The sequence below is a fragment of the Propithecus coquereli genome, unplaced genomic scaffold, assembly GCF_000956105.1.
Source record: "Propithecus coquereli isolate 6110/MARCELLA unplaced genomic scaffold, Pcoq_1.0 Scaffold142, whole genome shotgun sequence".
NCBI lineage: Eukaryota > Metazoa > Chordata > Mammalia > Primates > Indriidae > Propithecus > Propithecus coquereli.
Window position 1 is genome coordinate 4,821,672 of NW_012138525.1, and position 10,148 is coordinate 4,831,819.

The following is a 10,148-nucleotide window of genomic DNA, read 5'->3' on the forward strand; positions in this document are numbered from 1 at the left end:
TCCTCTGGACTGATCCTCACATGGCTGTGTGAGGACGGTGTGATCAGTTTCCCCATCTTACAGGGGAAGAAACTGAGGCTTGGAGAAATGAAGTCACAGGCCCCTCAGGTGCCCGCACACCGGGCTTCTGTGCACACTTTGGTAGCTTCTCTGCTCACCTAACAGCACATTATGGACATTTCCAAAATTATTCAGTATGGAGCTACGTCTGGACCTGTATTTCTTACCATCAGCAGCTTGATGAGAAGAAACCCCAGCTCCCCCACTAAATTATTTCCCTGCTCTGAGCCTCAGTTTCCCCATCAGTGAAATGGGACACATCCAGCAGCTCCCTCCTAGGGCTGTGGAGGGAACGTCCTGAGATCCTGGCTGTGGAAGGATCTAACAGAGGGTGCCCATCGGTGGCGCCCTCTCCCTGAGCACACGCCTTGTACTGAGGGCTTTGTGTGTGCTACAGGATTGGGTCCCCTCCAACTGAGGACTTTGGTCAGAGGTGAGCATGCATTCACCTGCCGAGGTTCTTCTCCCCTTCCAGTCTAGTGGCCTGCTTTCCCTGCATCGAGACCAGAGGCATGTGAGCCGGAGAGATAAAAGAATAGCAAGGTAATGAATAGATAAGACGTTAATATTAACCATGGCTGGAGCGGCTGTCTGCCAGGAGCTCTCAGACCAAGGCGACGGGCTTCTTTCTTCCTTGACAGCTGCTCATCCTGGGTGGAAACAGAGCCCTGGCCCCACACCGAGGGGCAGGTCGTGGGGGCCATGTGAGGATCAATCCAGGGGATTTCAGATTTCTTAAACAGTTTACTGAGGTACAATTTTATGCCAAAAAATTTACCCATTTTAAGCGCACAATTCAATGATTTTTAGTATATTTACAGAGTTGTGCAACCACGATCACAATCTAATTTTACGACATTTCTATCACCCCAAAAGGCACCAAGGAGGTGTTGGCAGATATGAGACTTGGAGGAAAAAGCCAGGGAAGGAGGAAGACAGGGCAGGGCGAAGAGTCTTCCAGGTGAGAGGGGAGCATATGCAACAGCCCCCCAGGAGCGGGGGGCACAGCCCATTTTTTCCATGAACAGTAACACACTCAGGTCGACCAGGAGGGACTGGCTGGAGGGATGCTGGTAATCAGGCCTCAGGGGCCCAGCTCAGGAGCTGGGGCTTGGGTTTGCGGGCAGGGGGTCCCAGGAGGGCTTCAAACATAGGAGGCTAGATTGGAAGGCTATAGAGAGTTCCATGCTGTTGGGTGGAGAATAGGTTGGGAGGACAACAACGAGGCTGCCCCCACTGCTGAGACAAAGGTAATGGTGGTCGATCTAGAGAGATGGGGTATGGGGGTAGGGGCAGGGCGCAGAAGCCACAGGGCTCGGGAACTGAAATGGATGGGAAGGTGGGGGTGAGGGAGGTCTATCCTGGGACCTCGGGCCAGGGCACTGGGAAGATGCCATTTAGGAGAATGTCTTGAACATCTTCCAAGCCCAATATTCCTTTTCTTCTATTGCCTGTAGTAATTCCAAGTTGTTAGAGCTGACTTCTTCAAACAAGTCTTGTTTCTTAGCCAGATTTCAGTCCAGGGAGGGGACAAAAGTGCCAGAATCACCCAGGAAGAGTAGAAGAGGAGAAACAGGTGTGTTGGTGGTGCGTGCACACATGGGGCTATGGAGAGAGGGTAGACAGACACATGGAAAGGCCTAACTTGGAGGCAGGAGACGCGTGCCAGTTCCTTCCCTGCCTCTGATTTGATTGCTGTGAGACTTCAGGCAGGTCTCCTACCCTCTCTGTCATTTCAGCACCTAAAAACCTGGGATGATAGTCTCTGCTGCTCCTACTAATCGATTGTTGGTTCCAAGAGGACATCGGGGCCGGGCGCGGTGGCTCACTCACGCCTGTAATCCTAGCACTCTGGGAGGCCGAGGTGGGCGGATTGTTTGAGCTCAGGAGTTCGAAACCGGCCTGAGCAAGAGCGAGACCCCGTCTCTACTAAAAAAATAGAAAGAAATTATCTGGACAACTAAAAATACATAGAAAAAATTAGCCGGGCATGGTGGCGCATGCCTGAAGTCCCAGCTACTCGGGAGGCTGAGGCAGGATTGCTTGAGCCCAGGAGTTCGAGGTTGCTGTGAGCTAGGCTGACACCACGGCACTCACTCTAGCTTGGGCAAAAGAGTGAGACTCTGTCTCAAAAAAAAAAAAAAAAAGGACATTGGTACTACCCTTAGACCTGGGAAATTGGGGTTAGGGGCCCCTCTCTGAACCTTCTCTGGCCTCACCCTCCCCATGGGGCAAAAAGTCCCCAGAGGCCAAGGGAAGGTGCCCAGCTGGAGTGTGTGTTCCCCTCCTAGGCTACACTTGGGTGCCCTGGAATTCCCTCTCCAGCAGTCCCAAGCCCACAACTAGGGTCTGCCCGCCAAGAGCTGATTTTACTGCTGGAGGCAGCCCAGGCCTTAGGGGGGTCCTTTCTGGGGCCGCAGATGGAGCTGGGATATGGGGGCTGGGGTGTCCACATGTGAGCCCAGGAGGGATGGAGTGGGAAGAGATGGGCCTGGGGAGAGGGGCCACCTGTCCCCACATCTCCACATCCTGACACGGAACTCTGAGGAGTCTGAAATTCTAAATTCAAACCCAGCGACCAGGTTGTTGTGAAGATGTGTTTGTCAAGGTAGGAGGGCAGAATGCATTGCATTTAGCAGTTCCTTAGCTTGATTTATAACTGGAATATTCAGACATACGGCACGTGGGCCTGTGTTTCTGCTCTCGCCCCACGCCTGGCAGCACTGTGCCCATGAGCAGCTTCCTCCACTCCAACCCGCCGCCCGCCTGCACCCGCTTCCCTGGGGGTCCGACTCTGTGACCCCAGCCAAGGCCTGGGAAACTCGATTCTCCTGGCGCCAGGATCAGATGCCGTCTGCCAGGGTCACCTTTCATTCTCAGCTCCTCTGGGCCACCAGGTGTGGTGGGGGTTTGGAGAGGATGTCCTCCGGCTGGGGGTGGGCACATTCCTGCAAGTGCAGCCCCCAGGTGTGTGTTCCGCATGTGGTCTGCAGGCAGCACGTGCTTAGCATGTGGCAGGTGCGTGCTCTGAGCATGGAGAGGCAGAGCAGAGTGTGGCCGTTGGCAGCTCTCTTGGGGGAGGGTGGAGGTGGCTGTTGAGGGTCCCTAACAGGCCCATCAAGCCCTACCTGCCTGAGCTTCCTAGTCTCACCTCTGGCATCTGCTCCTCACTCAGCCACGCTGCCCTTCACCTGGGTTCTCAAGCCCACTGGGTTCCTTCACCCTGGGCCTTTGCTCAGGCTGGGCCCTGCACCCGGAGTAGTCCGCGCTTTGCTTGACCAAGTCTTAGTCTTGCTCAGGTCCAGCCTTAAATGCCACATCCTCAGAGGACTTTCTTTGACCCCCCCCAGATGACTCCCATCCCCTCAATATCAGGCTCCTCGCACCCTTTTTCAAAACACACAACAAATGAGCTCTTTGTGGACTTAACGTCTGTCTGCCCTGGTCAGCTGTGAGCCTCCCCAAGCAGGGATGGGTCTGGCTTGTTCACAGCTATGTCCCCAGGGCCTGGCACTATGTAAATGCCAAGGAAATGTCAGTTCCCTCTGTCCCCTCCAGGTCAGCAACCCTCTACTTAGGATGTCTAAGTTATTCCCTAATACTCTTTTGCCTCAGTCTTCAAATCTGAGAAATGGGACCACTATGATGAATTCCAAAATGTTTGGAGGAAGAGACAGAGCTTAGCAGTGGGGAGTGGGCTGTCTTCATGGGAAGGGCTAGGCCTGACAAAGAGAGGGGCTCTCAGAGGCCAAGACCAGCACTAAGCCATGCTGGGATGAGAATGTGAAGGAGGGGAAGGGGATGGGTGGGAGACAGGGAGCCTCAGTAGAGGGCAGGCACAGCCATGGGGACACCTAAAGCCCTGCCTCCCAGGCGGCCCCATGGGCTCTGGGCAGAGGCTCACTCACCAGGCCCCTCCTCCACCCTGGATGGAGAAGATCCCCTCCCCACCCCCACCCTCACCCAGCCTGCACCATCCCAAAGGGCTTGCTGGCCTATGCCCAGGTAGGAACAGAACTGGCCCATCCTCTACGCCAGGCCTAGCCCAAGTGGTTATTTCACCGTTCGCCATAATCTCACGGGGGAGGCGCTATTATTATCCCCATTTTACAGATGAGGAAATAGCAGCTGGGTAGGCTTAGGAAACATGCCTGAGGTTTCTCAGGTTGTCAGAGGCAGAGCTGAGCTTCAGACCCAGCAGGTCTGACTCCAGAGCCCGAGCCTCGGCCCCCCGGTACTTTCCCACTGGCCTCCCCAGGGGCCAGAGGGCAGGGAGGGTGGGCACTGCCCGTTTGTCAACCCACCTGGCACCAGAGTGAGCGAGGATGGGGGGCTGGAGTCGGGAAGCCTGTTCCAGGACACTCTGCTCTTGGCCCTGGATGAGTGTTGGGAGGAGGGCGTGTGTAAAAGGGACAAAGGGGAGCTGGAGGGACAGCAAGGAGACCTCTTTGGCCTAGGGCGCCAGGCATCTGTTCATGAAATGCTGCAGTATGCTGGGTCCACGAGCACTCCTCTGTCTACACGTACCCCCAACATGATCTCATCTACTCTTAGGGGTTTAAATCTCATCTCTACACCAACTTTGGAAGGCAGGCTTCCAAATTTATATTTCCAGCCTGCCTTCCTGCCTTCCTGAACTCTTGACTTACATCACCAAACTGCCACCTGACGCCTCTGCTTAGAAGTCCAGTGGGCATCTCAGGCTCAGTATGCTCAGACCTGAATCCTGGTCTTCCCCCGCCTCCCCCCCATCTGCTCCTCCCGATGCACCAACGCTCACCCAGAAGCGCGGGTCAAAGACCTGGAAATCATCCTTGATTCCTCTTTCTCACCTTCTACATCCATCCTCCAGTGGGACCCTCCTCCACAGCATATCCCAAACCCCTCCGCTACCATCCTCCTCCTTGGCCTGGCCAGGCCCTGCTGCCGCCTGCCCACTGCAGCAGCTTGGGCCGGGTCTCCTGCCTTCTCCCTTGTCCCCTCCCCAAGTCACACCCTTGACAGAATTAGCTCAAGTCATTCCACTACTTAAAAGCTTCCAACAATAATGAAAATAAACTGGGACTCCTCGCCCATCATGGTCTAAGGGCCTTGCAGATCTAGCCCCTGCCAATCTCTCTGATCCCATCTCCCCCTTGCTTGCTGAACACCAGCCACAGTGGCTCCTTTCTGCTCTTTAAACACACCAAATTCTTTCCTGCCCCAGGGCCTTTGCATTTGCGGTTCCCTTGGCCTGGAATTCCCCTCCCCCAGCTAGTCACACCACTTCTCATCCCTCAGTTCTCATCTCAGGTGCCACCTCCTCCTACAGACCTTCTCTGACCTCCCCATGGAAAGCACCCCTGCTGCCCTCCCCGACACTGACCACATTCTCCAGTTCTTTCTGAGTTCCTCCCTCTAGAATGCGGGGCCTTTGTCTTTTCCACTACAGAATCCCCCGGGGCTGAGACACTGTGGACCCTCCATGAATGTTTGCTAAATGACTGAATGGGCTGGCGTCAGTTTTCCCTTCTGTAAAAGCGGGGAGGGGTGAAGAAGTAGCATAGACCCACACAAGTCCTAGCAGGGTCCCGGGCAGCTGCTGGGCCAGCTCCACTGCAGAGTGGACAGCAGTGTTCTCCTGTGCCCGCGAGCCCAGGCCGGCCTGGAGCAGCCTCTCCTCCCTCTGCACTTTCCACCTCTTCCCCCTTGGGGGTTTGGCTCCTGGGAAGCCCCAGGAGGCAAAGCACTATTACCATGCCCACGGGTCTGGGGACCCAGCCCTAGGTGGAGAGGTTAGGAGCCCATGAGGGAGCAGACAGGGCCGGCTTGCGGGGAGCCTCACTGAGCCTCAGTTTCCCTGTCCTCACTAGCTTTGGGAGGATCACTAATGCTTTCCCGCCCATTCCTCCACATCAAGCTAAGCCCTCCTCCTCTGCCCTGGGCCTGCATCTCAACATCCTGCACAGCCTCCTGCAGGGACCACAGCCAAGGGCATTGGGGTATGGAGGGCAGCAAGAGGGCCCAGGCCTCTTGGGGCAGAGTCCACACCTTGCTCTGTCACTCAGCAAGCAAACGGTTGCTGAGATCTGCTGTGGCTGTGGCTGGCCTGCTCCAAGAGGACAGGGGCTGGGCACACATAGGTTCCCAAGCCTAACTGACTCACTCCCCCGTGTTTACACAAGGGCTTATATACCCATGAACTCACCGGAGCCATAGCCACCTCTCAGGAAGGCAGGACAGCAGCTGTCAGCATTCCCATCCCACAGATGGGGAAAATGGAGGCCCACACACGTGCACGTCCCCATGCTCAGTGCAGGGCCTGACTCAGAGGATGTGCAGGGTTGAGATTAGGAACCTGGGCTCTGGAGTCTAACAGGTGCTTCCCTTCCTGAATGTGTGACCTTGGGCAAGGCATCCAACCTCCAGGGTCTCAGTGTCCTCATCTGCAGGACGGCATCATGGTCCTTGCCTCTGGGGGCTTTGTGTGCTCAGTAGGACTGCAGGGCACATGGGAGGGGCTCCGTAGATAAGAGCTATGGTCGCCACTTCTTCCACTCCACACTTTCTGCCCAGAGCTCGTGGCCTCGCACAGGGCAGGAGTTCAGCAAATGTTCAAAGGATGAGAGGCAGGAATGTAGTTTGCATACTGTAAAGTGCTGGGTGTCCCTGACTGCTGGGCCTTGGGGAGGGGACCCATCTGTGTGCCTCTTGCCTGTGTCTCTGCAGTTTGGGGGTCACAGGATCGGAAGGGGGTTCTGCAAGGAGCCTTTGGAGAGACAGATGTCTCCCCCTCTGCTGTCCAGATGGGCGCAGCCGCCCCCATGGTGGCTTTCCCACATCCCCCACACACAGCTCTGCAGTCAGCTTCTCTCCCTGTCACCTCTAGGGCTGGCACAGGGCTTCCTAGACATTTGAGGGGCAGGAACAACCATCCAGTCCAACTGTCCATATTAAAGATGGGGACACTGAGGCTCAGAGAAAGCAAGTGACTTGTCTCAGGTTTCACAGCAGAACCTGGCTTGGACAGAACTGCTGTCGCTCTGTGAGTAGGGGCCCCTGCCTCCCTCTCCCACGTGCCAGTCACCTCCTTAGCCATGAAGGTCATTGGAAGAAAGCAAGGGTTACTGAAGAAGATGAGGGAGGGAGGTGATGGAGGGGAGGTCAGCGTCAACTCTCCCACCTCCTCCCTCAGTCTGCCCAGCCCCCATCCCACCTCCAGCACCCCGAGAGCGCCATCCTCTCTCTCCCTCCTCAGCACCAGAAAAGCCATTTCTGCTTCTCCTTTGGTGGGGGGTGATGCCAGGGGGGGTCACGACCCTGCCTGCCCCCCTAAACCCAGGACCCTTTGTCTCTGTGGCTGCTCCGCACTCCGCCACCTGGCCCTTTCAGCGCCTTGTGGGATCAGAGGCGGGAGGGGGATTAGGCTCTGCAAATGGCTCCCCCTCCCCGTCATCCTGCTTCCCTGTCTTAGTCATCTCTGCCCTCCGCCGCCTTCTCCATCACAATCCCTCTGCCAGGCCAAGGGGAGAACGGCATTGACAGACGCCCCCCACCCAGGGCCGCGGCCAAGCGAGGGGCCAGCGGCTCAGAAAGGGATCAGAAGTGGTTTCTCCTCCCCCTTCCCTTCCTCATCCTGCAGCCCGCGCCTCCCCCCTGCGCCGCGCTGCGCACGGATGGCGGCGGGAGCCGCAGAGGTGTGTGTGCGGGGGGAGGCTGTGCCTGGTCCTCGGTGCCCACGGGGCTCTGTCCTCTTTAGGGGCTGTGGGTGGGCGGTTGTCCCCGGCCGCAGCCCAGGAGTTCCTAGGGGGTAGGGGACTGTCCTCTGTAGAGCCTGGGTGGGGGTGGGTGCGCTGCCCCCGGTGCTGCCGCTCCAGGGGACTCGCGAGCCGAAGGGCGGCGCTGAGTAATGCGCGCTCCTTCAGTGCCCGTACTGGCTGGGGGCAACCCTTTGCCAGGGTCTCCTGGCGGAGCGCAGCCTTCCCTAAAGGATGGGGCGGAGGAGGGGGCGTGATTCCGTGGCCGGCGGCTTGACGACGTTTGCAGACTAGCCGGGGGCGCTGCTGCCCCCGAGGGGCTCCCGTGGCGGGGGCAGGGCCGCCTCCCTCCGGCTGGGGAGGGGAGACGCGCCGCGCGCTGGTCCAGCGCCCCGGGCTGCGAGGTCGCCGCGCCGTCGGGGCCACGGGCAGGGGCCCTGGGGACCCCGGGGCTGGGGGTCCGCGCTCAGGTGCGCGCCGCTCCTACCTGCCTACGAAATTCTCGAGCACTGAGCTCTTGCCGGCGCTCTGGCCGCCCACCACGGCGATCTGCGGCAGGTCGAGGTCCGCGTTCTGGCCGATGGCAGAGAAGGCGTCCTGCAGCCGGTTGACCAGCGGGATGAGATCCTCCATGCCGCGGTTGCCCATGGCTGCGGCGGGCCTCGCGGGCTGCGATCCGGCCGCCGCTCCCTCTCCGGGTTCGGGCTCCGCCGCTGCAGCCTCGCTCCCCGACTGCCTGCGCCGCGGGTCCCCCGCCCCTCGGGGAGCTGAGTGGAGCGCCGCGCCGGGCCGCCACTAGAGGGCGCCCGCGGTGCTGCGGTCTGCCGCGCTGCGCAGGCGCCGCCCGGGGCATCATGGGTGTTGTAGTTTTCTCCTTCTGCGGCTTTAGGGGCGCTTTTAGCAATGTCTGGGGTCCGCAGATGCTGCGCAGAAGATAACATTTCTGGCAATTGGCGAAGTCTCACCCCTAGTACCAGGCCTCTTGGATAGGGGTCATGGCTGCCTCGTTGCATCTTATATGTGGGGAAACTGAGGGCTGGAGAGAAGATCGGCCTCCTCCTTGGTCAGAGCCTTCTGACCGGGAGTTCCACTTGACCTCTCCGCCTTCTTCTCTAGGTCCTGACACTAATCTGCAGCATGTCCCTTCTCGCCTTTGGGCCTCAGTTCCCCTATTTCTAGAAGGAGAAAGGTAGAACATTAATTCAACAAATATTTACGGAGCACCTTCTATACGCCAGACCCTGTCCTGGGTACTGGGGAGACAGGCATGAACAAGACAGCCAAGGTCTCTACCCTACAGATCTTGCATGAAGGTGGCCAGGTGGAGGCAGTCAATGAACAAACAGATAAATGAAATAGTAAAAACGAAAATAGTTTATAAGAGCAACGGAGGAAATAAACAGGGAGTGTGAAGAGAGAGGTACCTGTGTGGATGTGAAAAGGTCACTTTAGGCTGGGAGGAGTCAGGAGGTTCTCTGAGGAAGTGACATCTGAGAAGAGACCTAAATGAGAAGGAGCCAGCCACAGGCAGAGCAGGGGAACAGCATCCAGGCAGAATGAATAGCAAGTGCATGGCCCTGACACTTGGAAGGCCCTTCTTTGGAGAGTAGAAAGCTCTTGTCCTAGAGAGAGGCAGTCTTTTATTTTTTTGTTTTTTTAGAGGCAGTGTGTTGCTCTGTAGCCCAGGCTGGAGTGCAAAATAAAATCATAACTCACTGCAGTCTCAGACACCTGGGCTCAAATGATCCTCCTGCCTCAGCCTCCCAAGTAGCAGGTACTACAGATCCACACCACCATGTCTGGCTAATTTTAAAATTTGTTGTACAGACGAAGTCTCACCATGTTGCCCAGGCTGGTCTCAAACTTCTATACTCAAATGATCCTCCTGCCTCAGCCTCCCAACATGCTGGGATTACAGGTGTGAGCCACTGCACCCAGCAAGAGTGGCAGTCTTTGCCCCAGCCCATCTGCATGGTGGTAAAACAGTGGGGCTCCTACAGCCCTACCTTGCTTATTCCTTTCATATGGAGAGATTATGGGGCCCCAGGCAAAGTGCCTACCTCTGCATTTAAGAGACCTACTTAGGACTCCCCATCAGGAAGCTAGGAAGGGGAAGCCAGCTTAGTCTGTGCTATTGGGGGCAGGCAGCAGGTTATTTCCCTGTGCTGTGAACAGGGTGGGAGGCACTGCTGGCAAAGCAGACTGTTCATTCATTCATCCATTTAATGCATGTTAAACCAGGCACTATGTAGACCCAGAGCTAAAACAGTGAGCAAATGGACAATGTCCTTACCCACATGTGGCTTGCATTCTAGTGGAAAAAGAGGGACAATATGCAAATAAGCCAATATC

The 10,148-nt window shown here is 57.1% G+C and overlaps 1 protein-coding gene across 8 annotated transcripts in view; it reads right to left on the bottom strand.

The window, feature by feature from the left end:
• Positions 1-8,548, bottom strand: part of DNM1 (dynamin 1) — a 43,731-nt gene extending 35,183 nt beyond the window's left edge. For 5 of the 8 annotated variants that reach the window (XM_012639770.1, XM_012639772.1, XM_012639773.1 and 2 more), the window contains exon 1: positions 8,284-8,548. In XM_012639770.1, the coding sequence (XP_012495224.1) occupies positions 8,284-8,444 (161 nt within the window). In that variant the 5' untranslated portion in view covers positions 8,445-8,548. The remainder of the gene's footprint in view (positions 1-8,283) is intronic. The other 3 variants (XM_012639774.1, XM_012639776.1, XM_012639775.1) reach the window with 1 other exon arrangement.
• Positions 8,549-10,148: the final 1,600 nt, after the last annotated feature.